The 20806-nt window shown below is 39.1% G+C and overlaps 1 protein-coding gene and 1 non-coding gene across 6 annotated transcripts in view; one reads left to right on the top strand and one right to left on the bottom strand.

The window, feature by feature from the left end:
* The window catches only part of MTUS1 (microtubule associated scaffold protein 1), a 160210-nt gene that overhangs the window by 105522 nt on the left and 33882 nt on the right, over positions 1–20806 (top strand). For 4 of the 5 annotated variants that reach the window (XM_029226358.1, XM_029226357.1, XM_029226359.1 and 1 more), the window contains one exon: positions 18373–18587. In XM_029226358.1, the coding sequence (XP_029082191.1) occupies positions 18373–18587 (215 nt within the window). Of the gene's footprint in view, positions 1–873; positions 1351–18372; positions 18588–20806 lie in introns of those variants that run through there. The other variant, XM_029226361.1, reaches the window with a different exon arrangement.
* On the bottom strand, positions 10161–10280 carry LOC114897724. Its single transcript, XR_003794249.1, has one exon. It is a non-coding gene; the product is annotated as a U6atac minor spliceosomal RNA (small nuclear RNA).

The raw sequence follows: 20806 nt of genomic DNA, 5'->3' as shown, positions 1-20806 counted from the left end.
TCACACATTGTTTTCTTGTGCTTTTTAAAATTAAAAGAGTTGGACTCTTCCTGGTTTAATAATATTAGCTTTACTTAAGTGAGCATTTTGCAGGTGCAGTTTTCTTATGTCCATGCCTTTATCTTTTCAACCTCTTTTGGTTTTTTTGCCACCATATTTTAATGTGCTTTAACAAAGGACTCTACTCAAACATTTACCAGATCTCAGTTCTTACTGATAAACAATAATCACACCTTCCTGATGTTCTTAGTCTCAAAACATTACTATCTTGAGAGGTCACGTGATTTTGTATAAATGCAATTAGTCAAGCAATAATTGGAGTCCTTAGAATACTCACTAATTTTTATTCCTCTGCAACTATTGTTACATCTGGTAGAGAAATTGCATTAACCCTTTATTGCTGACTCTTAGTGAAGTCCTCAGAATATGAGTGTTAGAGTTGAATTTTAACCTTTTATCAATCCGTCATTAGTATATTATAGTAAAAACATTTTTTTGAAGTATAATTGACCTACAACACTATGTTAGTTCCAGGTGTTATAGTAGGAATTTTATTTAAAATTGTAATTGAGAACATTTATTGCTTGAAGCCATTAAAAATTTTTTTGTCCAGGGTATCAGGTTTATATATAGGTTTACATGTAAAATATCTGAAAAAAATGCCCAGTGCTACTGGGCACATTCACACTAGTAGTGTGAATATAATTACAATTTTAAAAATCCAAACACAGATTACTTTAATGAAGTCTTAATTTTTTATAATTACTAAATAAATATTAGGCACTCCTCGAAGTAGTTATTTCCCCTTAAGGATCCTCCAACTCATTACAGAACCTGTGACATTATTGGTTGTTATATAAAGTGCCTAAGACCACCCACTTTCTCCTCCCCTTCACCATCTCTGATGAAAACCATAATAAGCCCATAAGCATGTTTGGTGTGATGTCATTCAGAGGCTGCTGACTGCTGGGTCTGCTAGGAGGAGATTTTATTCAGAGGAAGAGCGTTGTTTTGGCAACATCTGGGAGTAGAAACGGAAGCCAGAAGCACTTGGATAGCTCTGGGGTTTTTCTTTTGTGCATGTACGGTGGAGTGACATCTGGCATGTAGGCATGTTTCCTCTCGCTGTATTTCTTGGACTCGAAGAAGGGTGCTCAGTTTAAAAAGACAGTATGTGAGAATCCACGGAGCTGATTCTTCTGTGAAATCTTTCCACCTGCTCTGAAGACATGTTGTTGTCTCCCAAGTTCTCCCTGTCCACCATTCACGTTCGACTCACTGCCAAAGGATTGCTTCGAAATCTTCGACTCCCTTCAGGGTTTAGGAAAAGTACTGTCATTTTCCACACAGGTTTGTCTTGCGCAGATCTCTCTTTACCATTACACGGGGGGCATCTTGATTAACTTGCAGGTGTTTATCAGAAATTTTCTAAGGGGATAGATAACTGGCGAAAGAAAGCTCTAATGAGAGAACGAGGCGTAATTTGTAAAAATAAGCGGTTTTCTCTTATGTTTCAACACATGTGTATGGTACTTTTACTGTCTGCAAGCTGATGTGTGCTCGATTTGTTTGTTGAAAGCAGAACTGTTGCCTGGGTGCGCCCAGCTCTTTGCTCTGATACCAGCCGAATCTGGAAAAATCAACACCTGTTCAATTACATTTTACTTCACATGATTTTGGAAATAGGACACAGGTAAATTAAGACAAACAGTTCTCTTTCCTTTAAAGAAGGAGATGAAATGAGAGGGTTTCTGGAGGTTTTCATTACGTAGTTCCTCATTGAGATTGGACTAGGCTGGTTTGGTATGCTAAAAGATTTCCACGTTCTAAACATTTCTGAAATAAAACATCGTAATGGCCACGGAGAGGTAGGAAATGAACCACAAATTAAGTTTTCCAAGCTTCATGGTGGAAACGTTTGCAGTCACAGAAGACTGCCTCTGATCTTTAATGCTTGTATCTGCTTTTTATTTTCTGTGCCTGAGATGGAAATAAATGTAGGGTATATTTTAGGCACGTGTAAACCTGTGTGTCCACTTTTAGAGGATTCATTTGCCTACTGTGGCTACCTCTTGTTTAGATATAATTGCAACTGTGGGAAATTAAGTTGATTTTATGCTATAAAAACTGGAGTGCTATTATATTGAATTCGGGCTGGTTAGTGGTATCTGTGCTAGAATCATGAGTATGTAAATAGATGATTTGTTGTTTCCTGTGAATGCCAGCCCTTCTGGGTCTTGTTTTCCATCTCTGTCCCCAGTGATTTTTTTCAGCTGACTGCTTTCAGTTTTCCCAGGGGCATCTCCCTGCTCTGTGGGATGACTTTTCCTCATGTTTCATAACTCCCCTTGACCTGTCACTGGAGTCTGCCAGCCTTTCCCTCTCGATCTGAGCTGACAGCTGAAGGTAAATGGATAAGTCAGGAGGGAAACAGTGGCTCTGTCTCTCCCAGCCTAAATGCCACTGTCACTTTTTCAACCTTAAAGAATAAAAAGGTGAAAAATAAAAATAAAAGGGTGCCCTATATTTGCAATAATTTGTGTAATCTAAAATAGCTCCAAATGGCTTTTAACTTTTTTTGACTTTAAAAATTATATTTCTATGTTTTAATCAAAACCAGTAACACATTCAGTTCGATTTTATATTCATATATTTGTTTTCCATTAACAAGAATTTAAAAAATCTTGCAAGACACATAAGTTTTGTTTAAATGGAATAATGGAGAAGCCTCTGGTGGTTCTTGACCCACGGCACTTTAAAATATTCATACAAAGTTATCCAGCATTTAGTCATGGCTTTTAATTGTAACTTAAGAAAAAAAAATCAATCCACACTCCAAGTTAAACAGAGAATCAAACAGTACAGAAGGTTGTACAATTCCAAGTGAGCCTCTTTCTTACCCAGGCCGTGCACCCTTCCACAGAGGAAGCACCCTTCCACTCTCATGGGTGCTTGTTTATCCTTCCGGTAATTTTCTAGTCATATATAAGCCTATGCAGGTTCTTTTATATCCCTTTTTGTTTTACAGAAATGGAAGCTTACCATATATGCTCTTCTGTAGCTTACTTTTAAACATTAATATATCTTCAATTTTCAGGTTAACACATTTATCTACCACATTCTTTTTAGTAGTCTTGTAACAACCCGTTGTTGGATGAGCCATGGGTTATTTAACCAGTCTTCCATTAGTGAACGTTTTAGGTTATTTGTACCATTTTTGTGGAGCAGATAGCTTTCCAAGGCAACTTAAGCAAAAGGCACAAGGCTTTTATTACCAGAGTTTGACTAACTAATAGTGATATTTTGGGTACTCTTTATTTTTTTAAATTTACATAAAAATATTTTGAAACATTCATTTGATAGCAGTTGTAATTTTTAGAGCTAGAGTGTACTTAGTGGTGCTCTAGTTTACCTGATTTTACACCAGGAAGCCGGAGGCCCAGAGAAGTGAATTAACTTGCCCAAGGGCACACAGTCAGTGGCAGGGATGGGACTAAAACCTGGGACCTCTGTTAAGAATTTTTGGTTTCTTTAGATTTTTTTTCTCAGCTGTGAATTTTGCTGTAATTCTGTTAGATCTAGTGAATAGCAGTGATGGAAAAAAGAGTTTTGTGTGTGGGAAGCATTTTTAAATTATGTGACGAATATAATTCTACTTACCCCAGTAAGAATCTTATGTGAGTTTATCCATATTACATAACTTGAGGGTCTGAGAAATCTTCCAATAAAATAGATATTGAAGTCATCGCATTTCTTCTTATCCACATGGGCTGTGAGCAGTAGCTTGTGTTTCTATTCTTTTTTTGTTTGTTTGTTTGTTTGTTTGTTTTGTGGTACGTGGGCCTCTCACTGCTGTGGCCTCTCCCATTGCGGAGCACAGGCTCCGGACGCACAGGCTCAGTGGCCATGGCTCACGGGCCCAGCTGCTCCGCGACATGTGGGATCTTCCCGGACCGGGGCACTAACCCATGTCCCCTGCGTCAGCAGGCGGACTCTCAACCACTGCACCACCAGGGAAGCCCTTGTGTTTGTATTCTTAATAAAAGAAGTGGTGTTGGTGGCAGCAGTGGCAGTGGAGTTGGCCTGGATACCAAGAGCCCGGGGCTGTGTAGCCTTGGTTCTGCTAGTAACCAAGTCATTGACCTTGATCACATAACCAAACAAGGCTACAAAATGAAGGAATCAGATGAGATGATTTCCGAGGTCTCTTCAACCTCAAATTCTGTGAATTTTCTGGCTACAGATTAAAAAACCCTGGATGTGTTACTGAAAATTCTTCTTATCTAAACTAGTTCTCTCCTTATTTCCCAAACTCAGTGAATACTCCTGATTTCTTTCTCTTCACGACACCACTGTTTGCCCCCTATTCTGTCCTCACACCTCAGTACCCTTTGAATTATTGTTCTTCCTCATTTATCCACAATTAATTGGTTGCAAGAATCTAAGACTCTATCCTTTGAAATCATTATTGTTTTTACCCTCTGCCTGCTATAGTTCAGGCTTTATTTTTAGATTGAAGAATTTGAAAATGCTCTTCTTAGAGGTAGAAAATGGTCAAATGTTGACAGTTGCATATCACCCAATCTAATACTTTGGGACTTTTTGAAGGATTTTATATTTTTGGTCTTTGCCACCAACCAGTCTTTCTCTTGCTTCCAAACTGACTTTCACATTGCAGGATTAAGTCATTCGTCTCATAAACAAATATGTATTAGACATGTACTGTGTGGCAGGTGCAGTGCTAGATGCTGACGATGTAGCCAGGACTGAGCCACACGTGGCCTCCTGCCTTCACACAGCCCACAATTTTAAAATTTTGGCCGTACCACATGGCTGGTGGGGTCTTAGTTCCCCAACCAGGGTATTTGAACCTGGGCCACAACAATGATAGTGCCTAATCCTAGCCCAAGACCACCAGGGAACTCCCCTACGCAGCCCACAGTTTACCAGGGAGACAGGCAGAGAACATGAGGCCGTCGTGGTAGGGCACGGACTAGGTGCTCAGGCAGTACCCAGCAGGTGAGGCTGACTTTATCCGGGTCCTCCAGAAGCGCCATTTAAGCTGGGACCCCGGGATAGGAGGAAGTAGCCAAGAAACAAAAAGCGTTCCAGGCAGAGAAAACAGCATGTGAAAGCCTGGAGGTGAGGGAGAGTTTGGCTCCTTTAAGGAAACGAAAGAATTTTAATACGTCTGAGCATAGAATGTGGAGAGGTGCCAGCAATAGGATGGCGGTTATGTGGAGCCAGACAGAACAGGCCCTTTGGCCAGCCCTTGCACAGAACACTGTGTGCTGTAGTATATTGACAAAGTGTGTTGTCCCGTCCAGGATGTGATTTCCTCTGTAAATAGGGGCAAGGAAAGAGAGTGAATTTGTCAGGGTTTTGGGTAACTTAGCAGGATGTCAGGCGTGGACGACGATCTCAGCATCACAAGAGTGCTACATCTTCTAAGAAGTCCAGAAGTGATCTCACTGACTTACCACAGCTTTCAGTTCGGTCTAGTTCAGAATTCTGCCTCATATTTTGAAACTTATTAGTTTCAATTTTATGAGTCAGTGGAGGGAAAAGAATCTTCCACGTAGAACTATTCCTTGCCTCCAGGTTTATTGAAATTCAGGTTTTCTATGAAGCTGGAGATGAGATACTTGTATTAATTATTATGAAAAGTGCCATTTTGAGCCTCAGAGTTAAATATTCTCATTGATTCAAGTGAAGGCAATTCCGTGCACTAAGAGAGAATTCTTTTTGCTGAGCTAGTAAGATTAAAAGCAATTACTCTAGCAAAGGAGAGGGGTGTATGTACATATATTTTGAGGAAAGGCAGGAGAAGTATTATTAATAGAACAAAATATTTTCATTTACTTGAAGCTGCACTAAAGAGAACCATTTTGCCTAGATATTTGGTAAGAGTGAGGCAGAATGCAAATAAGTTTGTTTAATTAGAATGAAAGTCATCAAGTTACGGGCTTGGGTTTGGTATTCATTTTTCAGACTCTCAAGTAGAACTGCTTTTAGCTGCAGTTTAAGCTACTTTAACTAAGGAGGAGCTTGTCTCTCTTAGAAAGCAGCAGCTCTGATGTTTAGAGGCTCAGTAATGTCACGATCAACACCTGTGCTATTTTCTTGGCCTTTTCCTCATGACTGTTGCCTCATGATGTCACAATGCCTGCTGCAGGCAGGAAAAACAAGACCCAGGGAAGGGGTAGTGCTTACATCTCATTGGCTAAATGTCAGTCACATGGCTGTTTCTACCTTCAAGGGAAGCTGGGAAATTGAGTGTTTGACTTCTCCAATCGCTGTAGTACATGCAGGTATAAGAGGGATTAGAGCCCTATTATAGAGACTGCCACAGAGAAGGCAAAACGGTTATTTCTCAAAAGCTAATACTGGCAGCTTATAAATAAGGGAAGTATATCAGTTAACAAGTTGAATCTTGCAACAGACCTCATTGTTTCTTCTCTTTTATGATATGAATGTTTTTTGGTAGTGATTACCTATTTTATAAATGTGTCAATTAAACACTTTCAAGTCATTTTGTTGTTTGGACATAGAGGTTAATACTTGATTTTGATCTCTTGAATTAATTTTTAGTTACAAAATAATGCTTATACTGAGAAAGAATGTTCTCAACCTTATGTGATTTTTATATATTTAAAATGTGTTAACAAAAGATAAATATTAGCAGTGCATTTATGGTGGGGATCCTAGTCATGCATTAAGGTGATGCTAAATAAACCTTAATTTCTCTTGTGTTTCTCACATTGCAAAATATAAAAGCCAGTGAAAGCATTTTAGAAAGCTTTCATAAAAAACTATATATATTAGAATTTTTTTGTAAAAAGTTTTAAAATATTCACCCATTTGTACAATGCAAAAGACATCAAAAGGACCAAATTCAAGAACACCAGATGAGAGATGTGGCCTTCCACCACCCGTTTGTTATCTCACTGTGAATCCACATTCTTCTTTTTAGCTTACTTGAAAGCAGTCTTGAAAGTTTCTCTGGTCTCTTGCCACATTGATAAACGTTTACTAAGAACTGGTGTTGTGAATGGCATTATGCTAAAAATGATGATTCTGAGCTCATGTAGCTATGGCAGTCTTACAGCTTCAGCTTTGCTATGTCATTAAAATGTGCCCTTTCGGGCTTCCCTGGTGGCGCAGTGGTTGGGAGTCCGCCTGCTGATGCAGGGGACATGGGTTCGTGCCCTGGTCCGGGAAGATCCCACATGCCGCGGAGCGGCTGGGCCCGTGAGCCATGGCCACTGAGCCTGTGCGTCTGGAGCCTGTGCTCCGCAACGGGAGAGGCCACAACAGTGAGAGGCCCGCGTACCGCAAAAAAAAAAAAAAAAAAAAAAAAAAAAGTGCCCTTTCATAGTTATAGCAGTCTATTTAAGAGAACAGTTATGTGTTAAATGAATTTTCACTCATAATGGATAATATTTTTGATAAGTCTTTAAAAGTTAGGTGTTGAAAGAGAAAGTTAGTATATCTTAATCTCACAAGTTTCAGATAGCTAGTCTTACTGTGCTAAATTGTGTTTTAATGTAGTGTCTATTTTGACACAAACATGGTAAATAAACCATACATTATAGCCTGGAGTTGGATTCAGGATGGGAAGTATAGCAGTGTTTTTCATGAGGAGAAAATGGAGGAATAAGGCAAGTAAAACATATATAGTAAATGCTTATTTAATTAGAACCACTGAAATATTTGGGTTAACTGAGTTTTGGATAGTAGAGAATCACCCTATACATGAAATAATATAGATTATGATACTTTTTATTAGCTCTAAAGCATGTTTTAGAGCTAAAAGAAGTATTTTATTAATAGTATATGCATTTACTGTTATCTTAGGTAAAAAGATGACAGATGTGGTTTTAAATGTATGTAAAATTGAACATCACTTTTCTGTATTTGGCTTAGGTGATACAATAATACTTTGGATTATTTTAGTACATGAGGGTCCTTTATAAAAGGCATCAATTATATAGCTCTGGGGAAAATTAAGACTCATAGAGCCTTCTTTGGGGTGAGAGACTAGGCTTTTTCCTATTGTTCCCTGGTGGCCTGAGTTTTAGGCATCTCTCACTCAAATTGCTTTTCCTTAACTGGTTAATGTTTTGAGAATGACATTCTCTTTTTATTTATTGTTTGTGTTATGGAAATTCCTAATGTTGAATGTTTTAATTGGCTATTCTCATTTTTGTTTCTACTGTCTATTAAGAATAGTCTATTGTCTTAAATTTGCAATAAGGACATTTTTGACCCGCTTTGGTGCATTTTGGGGACTCCCCGCTCCCCCAGGTCTTTTGTCTCCACATGCCTTGTTTCAGCCATGCTGCTCTGCTTGACAAAGAGCATGTGATTGCACATGGCTGCGATGGTGAAGGACACCACCTGTGGCCCACAGGGCCTGGCCTCGCTGACACAATGGTGACATCCCCTGAGCTGGCTAGCTTATGGTAGAAAAGTCCAGAAGAAACAGCTTTTAAAATTCTAAAATGGTACATGTGCTTGAAGTAGATACTGCAAGAAGGGCCTTGTAGACTTTTTGTTTTTGTTTTGGAATTGGTTCCTAGTGGTGACAGAATGTTATTCTTCGTACTGTGTTCTTCCACGTGGTAAATTAAAAGGGATGTCTTGGTGTATGTCATCATCACTGAAATCAAAAACACTGCTTGGCTTTTTGATGCCAGGCATCTTTTTAGGTACCTATTAAATTGGTTAACTCAAAATGATCGTTAAGACAAAAACAAAAATATGAAAGTCCACATGAAGGCCAGCATTTAATATTTTAGGTAACTTGCTTAATAACAAAGGGGAAAAAGCCAGTTCCAGGGCTGCTGTCTTGTGAAACAGCACCTCAGTCACATCAGTGAACTTGGTGGGCATGTGTGTGTGTGTATATATATATATATATATATATATATTTTTATATATTTTTTTTTTTTTTTTTAATTTTTGGCTGCATTGGGTCTTCGTTGCTGCGCACGGGCTTTCTCTAGTTGCGGCAAGCGGGAGCTACCCTTCGTTGAAGTGCGCGGGCTTCTCATTGTGGTGGCTTCTCTTGTTGCGGAGCATGGGCTCTAGGCGCGAGGGCTTCAGTAGTTGTGGCACACGGACTCAGTAGTTGTGGCTCTTGGGCTTTAGAGTGCAGGCTCAGCAGTTGTGGCACACGGGCTTAGTTGTGGACCGCAGCATGTGGCATCTTCCTGGACCAGGGCTCGAACCCATGTCCCCTGCATTGGCAGGCGGATTCTTAACCATTGCGCCACCAGGGAAGTCCCACAGATCCATAAACTTTTAGCACATTAAGGTGGACTTGTAGATTATTTAGAAAGCCGACAAACTGGCGGCTGTTTTACCTTCTTAAAAGTATTTCTGAATGTAATGAATGTCTATTAACTTTTCTTTATAGTTAGTAGTCCATTTTAAGAACATAAGAGATCTGCTTTATTCCCTGCCAGTCACATGGAAAACGTCTATGGTCAATTTTGGATTGTTTTGCAGGAAAAATTGTCTAAGCAATAGTTATCCTGAAATAGGTGTGTTTAATATGAATATGCCTTCTATTCTGTAATCTGCTTTTGAAATTAAGAAAGTAAAACCACTTTATATATAATACACATCATTGCAGCACTTCCAAAAATACAATACTGTAAAAATTTTAATAGGTGTCCTATAGTACCCCTCCCCAGCCACCTGCAAAAGAATTAGCTTGGGTAACGTTAACAGTCTAAACACTGTGCTTTGCTGAGCTTGAAATGTTCCGTAGTCAGCAAATGCCATACCTACCCAGAAAAAGAAAAATATTAGGGCTTCCCTGGTGGCGCAGTGGTTGAGAGTCTGCCTGCCGATGCAGGGGACACGGGTTCGTGCCCCGGTCCAGGAAGATCCCACATGCCGCGGAGCGGCTGGGCCCGTGAGCCATGGCCGCTGAGCCTGCGCGTCCAGAGCCTGTGCGCCGCAACGGGAGAGGCCACAACAGTGAGAGGCCTGCGTACTGCAAAAAAAAAAAAAAAAAAAAAAAAATTATATATGGCTCCTAATTATGACTATTAACTTTTCTAGAGCAAACACATAATGAAAGGAACCCTGAAAAGGTTTATATAAATTTAAGCTAATAATTGATAACACGAACATGTTCGTTTGTTTGTTTAAAATGATGGTTGGATGCCACAAAGTAGTTCTCAGTGCCTTAATTGTGTGCCTGTTGTCAGGCCTGAGGGCCTCTTCCATCCTTGTCAAGCGGAGTGCTTTCTCCTTTCATACAACACTGAATAATAATTCAGAAAAAGATCTTGGTAAGATTGTCTAGATTTCCGTGGGGGTGCAGTTCAATTGATCAAGCTGGGAAAGTGTGTTAATAGGCTTGTGTGAGGGGCTGCATTCAGGACAATGGGAAATAAAGAGCTGATTTGCTCCCCAGGAAAATGCCCCTGCAGACGATTCAATTTGGAAAGCGTGATGGAGCAGGTGAGGCTAGAATAGAGTCTCTTTGGAGAATAAGGAGCAGAATGTTAGAGAATGTCAGTGCACTTCGCCACCGGGTCCCACGCCACACGCCCCCTCCCTCTGCCCTCTCTCGCATTCCCACACGCTCCTCTGCTCCTCTCTGTGCTATCTCTGAGCTGGAAACGGTGACTTATCCTGGGTTCCTCTTGATCCAACTGGTCCAGAAGTCTTCCTGTTCTGCCTCATAAACACATTCATCATTTCCTGCCTGTTCTCACTGCCCTGACCGCCAGTTCCCCTCCCTGGGCCTCCCTCCTGGCCACTCTCCTCACCAGCTCAGATCTTCTTTCACTGTGTCTCCAGAGCCCTGCTTGGCACCATTCTGTGTCTCCTACGAGAGAGAGAAAACCTTGTACAGCACACATGTCTCGCCCCCGTTTATGCTTCCAGCCACGTCATCTTACTTTAATTTCAGGAGAGCTTTGCTGTCAGCACTGAATACCAGGACCTCCAGGGCCTCCCATACCTCTATGCCTTGGTGTTTTCTGGCCTTTGCTGTTCATCTGTCTGCCAAACATGCAAATGTCCATCCAAACTCTGTCTCTAGAACCCTTTCTTGACAGCCCCAGATCTAGGTGTTTCTCCACCTGTACTCTCACCACACTGTGTACATATTTCTGTTACCTAATTATCAAATCATACGGCCATTGGTGATGGCCTCTTTCTGTCTCTGCTGCATAAAAAAAGTTCCTTGAGAACAAGAACCAATGTGTTAGAAGCACATGCAACAGACATTTACTGAGTGTACAGTGGTCATGTTGGTGATCATTTCATAACTGGGTACTCCCTCTTATCGGAACACATATTTCCTAGTAGTTCACGTTTAAGGCTTTGTTGTCATGGAATATCCCAGGGTAAACACCCATAAATACCCATCAAATCCTGAGGAAACACTGACGGAAAGAACTTGTGTAAAGATAGGTGTCCCTAGGAAGGGTTTTAGATGTGTAGGTTCAGATTAAGGCAGAAAGACGGGAATCAGTTGTCTGTCCAGGCTGCTGGTTGAGCCCATTAGCTCATTACATACATTTTATTAACCCACAAGCATTAGTTTTCAATGCAGTATGTAGTAGAAAGCATATAACAGCCAATGACTGTCACCTTCACAGATAGGTGAATATGTGAGAGTCGAACAGGAAGAGATTAATACCATAGAAACAAGGTGTCTTTATGCATCCTTGTAGAGCACCACCTTCTTCTACGTGCTTCCACCTTTTGATAAGTATTTGGCGAGTGAATGAATAATGAGTCAATAGGCACATAGAACACTAGGCAAACATTAGTTACTGAATGCTATGTATAGTTTTGTGTTTCATTCAGGTTAAGGCAAGCTCCCCCAGTAAGTCTTGTCTCTTACTTGATTTTAATATTCGGAAAGCCAGCGGATTTCCGAATATTAAAGTGGCTTGTTTTGCCTTAGGGTGGATGTGTCCTCAGCAGCTAGTAGGTTAGTCCCTGTCTGAATTGTTAAGTCTCTGCCACAAACATTGTGTTAGCCTTGAAGTGGGGATCTGTATGCCTGAGTGACTTGAGCCTGAAACATGGGCTTGTTCTTCTTTCCCCAACTATTTTCTTTAAGAGGATGATAAATAACTTCGTTAGACGAGTTTTAAATTTTATTAAATTGAGGTTTCTGAGTAGAAAGAACAAAGACAGTAAACAGTGTTATCCAGCTATTTTTCAAGTGAGCAAATGTCTTGGATCCAGGACTTTTATTTTCCTGATGGAGGTTTCAGTTTCATTGGAATGAACCTCAGGAAGGTCAGACCAGACATGGCAGTGGTAATTATCTTGTCAACACGCATCCGAATCTATGTAGAAGTTAACATGTAATTTTAAGGTTTCTGAGTAAGTTGATTCTTTGAAATTAGACAGCCTGTTAATAGGTATAATAAACAAAATATTTTATAGTTTTTTTTTTGTTCTTTTTTTTGCTGTACGTGGGCCTCTCACTGTTGTGGCCTCTCCCGTTGCGGAGTGCAGGCTCCGGACTCGCAGGGTCAGTGGCCATGGCTCACGGGCCCAGCCGCTCCGCGGCACGTGGGATCTTCCCGGAACGGGGCACGAACCCGTGTCCCCTGCATCGGCAGGCGGACTCCCAACCACTGCGCCACCAGGGAAGCCCCTATTTTATAGTTTTAAATACAGCTGCATTATCAAAACAGTAACATGTTAATAAATGGAACACAAGGGCAAAGTTTGGTTCATATTAAGCTAATTTCCTATAAATAATGAATTTTGTAGAATTTAAGGGAAACTTGTTTTTTTGGCATTATGAGGTACTCTGTTTATGAGCATCAGGGCTTTGAACATCACTGCAGATTTTTGCATCATCTCTGTTCTTCCGTTGGGCCAGGAGTGAGGAGGAAGGGAAAGATGCTCAAACTGGGTCATCAGCTACCATGTGGTCATCAGCTACCATGTGGTACAATTTTGTCCTCAGGGAGCACAGTATGTGGAGCAGAAGATTGAGGTCACAGTGTGCTTTTCTAGCTCTAGGTAGAGTGCAGTCTGTTTGCTTATTTGCTCTTAGGTTGAAATTTGAAGACATCTAAATCTATTTTACGAATTCACATTTAACAGAAGCTGTGTTATTTAGACTTCTGTCCAGATTCCCCATGGAAGAAACATGGATTGACGTATGTTTGCTTGATGGTTAAGTGTTAAAGATTGAAACTCAGAATTCATTGTAACCATCTTTAAAAAAATGTTACGTTTTAATTTTGAATAGGTAATGTATTTACCCTGTGGTTAAAAAATATTTAAAAATGCATTAGAACACCTATATCTATCTGGTTCTTATTTCCTTCTCTGAAAAGGTAAACATTGTTAGTACTTTCATATGTATTATACAATAGTTTTGTTATGAATTTATAAGCAAAAAAAATGTGTTTATATTCCCATCATCTTGACACAATGGGGCACATCATCTACATTGTTCTTCACTATGTTTTTTATTTACCACAGAGAGCTTCCTAGTTCTGTTACAGCTGTGACATTTCACTATGTAAATGTACCATACATTTATTTAACCAGACCTCTACTTATGGACATTTGGGTTGTTTTTTTTATCTTTTCTTTGCAAACAAGTTTGCAATGAAACCCCTTCTATAGGTGTTATTTTACTCCTGTGTAGGATTCATGATAGAATAAATTCTTGCTTACCAGCTGTGAGTCCAACAGTTTGTGTGAGGGTGTGTTAGAGAAGGCTTATCACCAAATTTTATGTTCTTAAACATCAATTTGGGTATATGACACTATGCAGACAGACATCATCAGAATTGTTTTAAATGTTTGAATGAGGTTCTCCGTGGGTAGCGTTGAAAACTGCATCGTGATGTACGTGATGATTTCTGCTGATTTCTGTTACTTCCTGAGGCAAAGCGGTGTTTGAGTTCTAGGTGTGGTGTTTGGGGTTTCCATGGCTGGACACTTAGGAACTGATGTTGATGTGTGAGATTCCCCACTCTTGAAATTCCAGTTCTCCAGCTATTAAGAAAGCCTGAGAGACAAAGAAGGTGGTACCGTCTTGAGTCTTCTTGACAACTTGAGTTTTCCTGAAGCGATAGCTTTTTCTCCCCTACTTCTCTAGTTAGATGGAGTTCACACCCTAACACTTAACTGCAAATGATGGTGAAACAGTAGCCAGTCAAAGCACAAATGAGAAAGCAGCCCAGGAGACATGCATGATTGGAATGCAATCAGACTTGGACAGTTGATGTTTTCCAGGGTGTACCTTAGCAAAAAACTGCTTAAGTTCATTCTTGAGTGATCTTAGCAGCGTTCGTAATATAGTATTAGGTCCTAGAGAATTTTCTAAACTTTCAAAAAATAGATATGCCTTGACACAGTTAACAGTTACAAAATGTGGAGAATAGGACTTTTATAAGCACAAATGCCATTTTGTTACCAAAAGCTAAAGCAACCAAAATGTAATAAAGGAAACGTATAGATACTAACTCACTTGTGGATCTAAGCCATCTGAATTCTCAGCAGCAAACTGGGGAGTAGCTTACACTGTTGCACGGACAGATTTGAAAAAACTAAGTGTTGGTTGGGCCTGGGGGACAAGGCATGAAATGGGGGAAGGGGGTCAAAAGCTACAAACTTCTAGTTATAAAATAAATAAGTCATGGGGATGTAATGTACAGCATGGTGATTAAAGCTGATAATTCTGTACAGCATATTTCAAAGTAGCTAAGAGAGTATATCTTGTTCTCATCACAAGAATAAAATTTTGTAACTGTTATGGTGGCAGATGTTAACTAGACTTATTGTGCTCATTTCGCAGTATATACAAATAGTGAATCATGTTGCACACCTGAAACTAATATAATGTTATATGTCAGTTATACCGCAATAAAAACATGTCAAATTACATTTCGGATGGTAAAAATAAAAAAGTTTGTCTCGGGAATTTGAAGCCACAATTGCATAAAAAGAGCCTTTAACTAAATTTATTGAAGTAAAATAAAAACCATCATAATGGTTTCAGAAGACTAATTCAACGCTTATTTTTTACAATTTTTTATACACTTTTTCAAAAAGTATTGACAGATTCTTAACATTATGTAAATATATTATTTTAAAATCGACTTTATGTCCATGGAGAAACACTAGAGTTAATCTCTTTAAACCAAGAAAAGATAGACATCTTTAAAATAACATTAGAGGTGGAATTAACAATTCAATAAGAAAAACAGATAAAGGAAGGTATATTATATACATATAATCAAGGAGTTTAGCCAAACAATATTACTAAGCAAATAATTTCCGTAGGCTTGTAAATCCAAAAAGTCTTGATAATCCAGTGAAAACATTTTAGTTTATAAAGGAACCAAACATAAATACTTAGCTGCTGCCCAACTTTGGCATAAGAGATAATTTGAAGGAAAAAAATTTTGGTGTTACCAAAAGAATACCTGTATTCTGAATGTGAGTGTAAAAAACAATGCTTAATGAGTTAATTTACATTTAAGTTAATATATTTCCTTAGAAATAACTTATTAGAACATGACTAGTTAATACTAAAATTCATCTGAGAGACTAAGTGGGCAAGAAACTTCAAGAATGTCTTCTCCAAAAATGTTAATATAAAAGATTCATTTCTCAGATTTTGTAAATAATTATAACCTAACAGTTTAAAAACTGATATTGTGGTAAATAATAAAATTGATTAACAGAAATTCTAGGAAGAGAATGGAAAGTTGTTAAGGATTCAAGAAATGGTAACTTCAGAGCAATGAATAATAAATGAATACATATTTCAATAAGTATTGGTAGGACATATAGCAGTGATATCGGTCAGGAAAGTGAACCTGTATCTATATATGTTGCGGGAAATTCTAGATGGTCAAAGAGCTAAAAGATGTTTTTTGCTCTCTGTTTGTATAAAATCATATAAAACACTATATAAAAGGTAGGTATTTATCCGTAAATATTGGTAGGTATCCGTAAAAATTTATCTGTAAATATCCAATAATATTCATTATTGAAATGAATAGTTAGCAGATAATGGGCTTAGATGAATTAAAGTAACATTTTGTTAAGATTATTGAATAAATGTTTCTTTTTAATTATGTAATATATTACATCCCCACCCCATCTCCACTTTCCAGAATGGGTGGGAACAGAAGCCTAGGTTCTGACTTGGAGTCTGTCCTGTAGAAGCTGTCTATGCCCGGGCTAGGCCCTTCGCATCCTTGAACTTCACCTTCCTTATGGAGGGTTACTGGGAGGACCACAGAGAGGGAAAGTGAGAAAACACTAAAAACAGTAAAACAGTATAATTATTATATGTTATATGACAAATATAATCCCTGGGAACATTTTATTTGTTTATTTATTTTATTTTTTGGCCGCGTTGTGCGGCATGTGGGATCTTAATTCCCTGATCAGAGATCAAACCCGCGCCCTCTGCAGGGGAAGCGCAGAGTCTTGACCACTGGACCACCAGGGAAGTCCTTGGGAACATTTTAAATTTTAGAAAATGACATAGAGGAATACTAATCTCAGATATTTGGATAAATTGTAAACTAGTTAGATTATTTTTCATCAGTATGTGACTATAAAGTTCTCCTTTCAGGACTTTAACGTTACGACTGAGAAGTTGGTTACTGTCTCTGCCTGCTTTGGAAGTGGCAATTATTGCTAGGCAGTGAGTAACGGTTACTAACAAAGACTAATGCATACTTTCCCTTCTCTTTAAGTATTTTTAAAACACAATAAATATTTTAGTCATTTTAGAACTGAGAATTATCAAGTATTAATACAAATGTTGAGTTGTTTAACCATGGAATGCTACCATAGAAAATGAGAGCCCTTTTCTTGTTTTGTTTGTTTGTTTTTTTAACTTAAGATATTGAGTGTATTTTGCCATTGCTTCTTGGAACATGAATACTGAGGTTTCGTTTCCCTTCAAGAAATCGCTGTTTTCTTCCCTCTAAAAAATTAGAGAAAATTAATTACTGTCTTAGGTTTGTTTGTCACCATAGAATGTGGATGCCACAGGGACTGACTTTGAGAATAAGGAAACATTTATTTTTTTAGTTTCTTGTCTTTTTTTCCCCTAGATTTAGATTTGTTTTGGTTATTCAGCCTACTTATTTTAAGAAGCTAAGCAGCTTGTTTCCTGTTTTTCCAATTCTGTTTGACATTTAAAGTGACTGAGACATTTGGAATGGTTCCAAAATGGAACAGTTTTTTCATGTAAAATAGAGTAGAGTAATTCCCAGGGCACCATGACAGAAAGTGAGAAATCACTTAGCGTGGCGTCTTAAATGGATTTGGAGTACTAGCGTGTGCTTTAAAATAAAAATTTTTAAGCCGTATTACCGCTTGAAGGGGGAAAAGAAACAACAAAGCTTGTATTTGATAGAAAAAGGAAGAGTATAGTCAAGAGTATAATACTTTTTTTTTTTTTTTTTTTTTTTTTTTTTGCGGTACGCGGGCCTCTCACTGTTGTGGCCTCTCCCGTTGCGGAGCACAGGCTCCGGATGCACAGGCTCCGGACGCGCAGGCTCAGAGGCCATGGCTCACGGCCCCAGCCGCTCCGCGGCATGTGGGATCTTCCCGGACCGGGGCACGAACCCGTGTCTCCTGCATCGGCAGGCAGACTCTCAACCACTGTGCCACCAGGGAAGCCTCCAGGAGTATAATACTCTTACTGAATCACTTTGCTGTACACCTGAAACTGACACAACATTGTAAATTAACTCTAGTCTAATATAAAATTAAAAATTTTTTTAAAAAATATAATACTCTTAGCAATGAATTTAAAGATCAGGGGTTAAGTATGAGTAGATTTTCAGTGTATATGTGGTGATTTATCAGGAATTAGGAAGTGATTCATTTAGAGTATAAATCTTTATAAGGACCAGGCCATCAGCAGGGAGAGGACAGGAAGTTGGTAAGAAACGTATAAGAAGAGGGAAAGGCATTTAAAGTCCAATCATTCGTGTGTTGTTTTTCAGCCTGTGTGATCAGAATGGACAGTCAGGGTTCTCCTCACAGACAAATTTCTGTACCAATTTACCTGGAAAATTAGAAACTATGAAATCAACGTTATTTTGCACGCCATTTTCATGTTTCTGGATTGGTACATCTGTTTGTTTCATGCCCCTAATTCTCTGCCCCATATATGACTTACGTCAGAATTAAAGCCATCGTCTGTGTTTCTGAGTTCCAGAAATCCTGATATTTGATTAATCCCTGTTCTCATCCATATGCTTTCCTTATGTAAACATAACTTAAGTGCATTTCTCTGGCTTCTCTAGTTGTTTGTGAAGCCAGATGGTGGTAGTTATAAAAAATTAAAGTCACATATTTTCCTACCTATATTCATTCCTTTTGCAGTTGAAAAGGGCAGACAGAAGAGTCCCAGAAGTTTATGTATCCAGACCCAGACATCTCCAGATGTGCTCTCCTCAGAAAAAACACTTGAGTTGGCTCAGTATAAAACAAAATGTGAAAATCAAAGTGGATTTATCTTGCAGCTCAAGCAGCTTCTTTCCCATGGTAATACCAAGTTTGAAGCATTAACAGTTGTGATTCAACACCTCCTGTCTGAGGTAAGGATGTGTACCCTCTAAACAGCCTTCTCACTAAGGTCGGGGCAGGCGGGGGGATGGGCAATGCTCATGCTCCTGTCTTGTGAATATCTTTAAGTTAATGATTGGTAAGATCACATATAATTCACCCAATTATGCTTTTGTCAACTCATTTGATACCTGAGTCACTCTCTAGAAATCTGGGATTGAAACGTTTCTTAGTACTTCTCTTTCTCCTGTGGGGTCTGTTAGACCAACAACAGTGAAAACGTAATTGCCTGTTAAACCTCTATATACCTCTAGACTATATTAGCATTGCCAATTTAAAAAAGTTAATCAGTCGATCTAAAAAAGAAATGCAAAATTTTATTTGAGCCTAATTGAGGATTTTAACCTGGGAACAGCATCTCAGAAAGCTCTGAGAATTGCTCCACCCCTTAGAAGTCAAGGCACAGTTATGTATAAGGTTTTTGAGACAGAGGGCGACACATTATTGACAGTTTACACAATCCAGATCTGCGAGTACAAAGTGGTTGGTCATGTGACCCCTTACAAGATCTAGAGGGAATGTTATCTTTAAGGAGTTGGCTTGGTGCTGGAAGAGTATTGCTCTTTATGGTTGAGTAGGTATTTCTCCTGATGGGGGAGGTCTGGTCGATGTGTAATGCAGATACACAATGCACAATAGAAGGGAGAGAGGATGCCGAAGGGCAGAGAAAATTTTTTTATGTTTAAATTTTTCTTGCCATAAAATATGAATTTTATTTCACAGCATTAACTTTTTTTCACTTAATTTTTTATCTAGCTATATGTAGTTTTCCATATCACACTGAACTTAATGCTTTGAAAAATGAGGTTGATTATATTTATGGGTCAAAGAACACCTTTTTTTTTTTTTTTTTGCGGTACGCGGGCCTCTCACCGTTGCGGCCTCTCCCGTTGCGGAGCACAGGCTCCAGACGCGCAGGCTCAGCGGCCATGGCTCACGGGCCCAGCCGCTCGGCGGCACGCAGGATCTTCCCGGGCCGGGGCATGAACCCGCGTCCCCTGCATCGGCAGGCGGCCTCTCAACCACTGCGCCACCAGGGAAGCCCTAAGAGCGCTTTTGAGGTAACTCCCAGTAGTGGTCTAGAGAGTCTTCAGAATTTCCATCCATTCCTAAGATAGTTTGTGGTACAACAAACATGAAACAGATTTTCTTTGCTTACTTACTCTTCCCTGATATTCTACAGGGATGTTAATTCAGGAATTAGTTAAAATTCATTGAGAAAACCAAGTTTCTATGAACGTATGCTACTGGCATAGCAACAAAAAGTATAATTATTTAAGGGGAAATACTGGGTTGAGAATGTAGCTTGAGCTTGCTAGATATTTTTAAATCACTGTTTTAAAGATGAGGATACCTGACATCTCAAGAAGAATACTGTTCAATCTGCTTGTTCTCTAGTTCAGTTCAAGCCAACAAACCTATACTCATTTCTTACAGAGGGTACTCTGATGTGGTTGCCGTCTGGGGCAAAGGGAGATGCAGGTGAATGAGACTTGGTCTGTGCCTTTGACGAGCTGCTAAGCTAGCAGACAGTTTAAATCAGTATTTGGTGAACAATTTACAGCTTTGTTCGAATGAACTTTTTTGAGGGGAAGATGCAGACATTTACCTAGTTTTTAAATTACAGTAGCATACAGTATTTTTGTTTTTCTTTATTATATGAGAGGAATTTTGAGAGGTGGTTTATGTAACCAAGTAAGCTAAATTGGAAACTACATAACGTCAAATGTAGGGAACAATTAGTTTGTCTATTTAGTGATAAACCAATTATTTATTTTACTGTATCTAGCCTAACAACCCCATGGTCAATTCTTTTCTCTCCTTTATCTCCCACATGAAAGCAATCAAGTATGGTGAGTTCTCATCCCACAGTGTTTCTCCCCTTCCTTCATCTCCTCTTTTCTCTCTCTACCGATGCCAACCTTGTTCAAGCCCTGGATAACTGTCTCCTGGATTATTTTAATAACTTCTTAACCAGTCTTGAGGCTTGCACTCTCTCCTCTGTAATCCATCCCAATCACTGCATCCCAAAGCATTCCACTCTACTGATTACCTTCAGTGGTTCTCCATTGTCTACAGCCAGTTTTCCCAGTATGGTAGCCACTAGCCTTATGAAGCTATTGAGCATTTGAAGTGTAGCTAGGCTGAACTGAGATGTGCGGTAAGTGTAGAATACACACAGATTTCAAAG

This window comes from Monodon monoceros, unplaced genomic scaffold (assembly GCF_005190385.1).
Source record: "Monodon monoceros isolate NGI ecotype Baffin Bay Population unplaced genomic scaffold, NGI_Narwhal_1 Super_Scaffold_17, whole genome shotgun sequence".
Lineage (NCBI taxonomy): Eukaryota > Metazoa > Chordata > Mammalia > Artiodactyla > Monodontidae > Monodon > Monodon monoceros.
The sequence above is the reverse complement of the archived record's forward strand: the minus strand, read 5'-3'. Positions and strand labels throughout refer to the sequence as shown.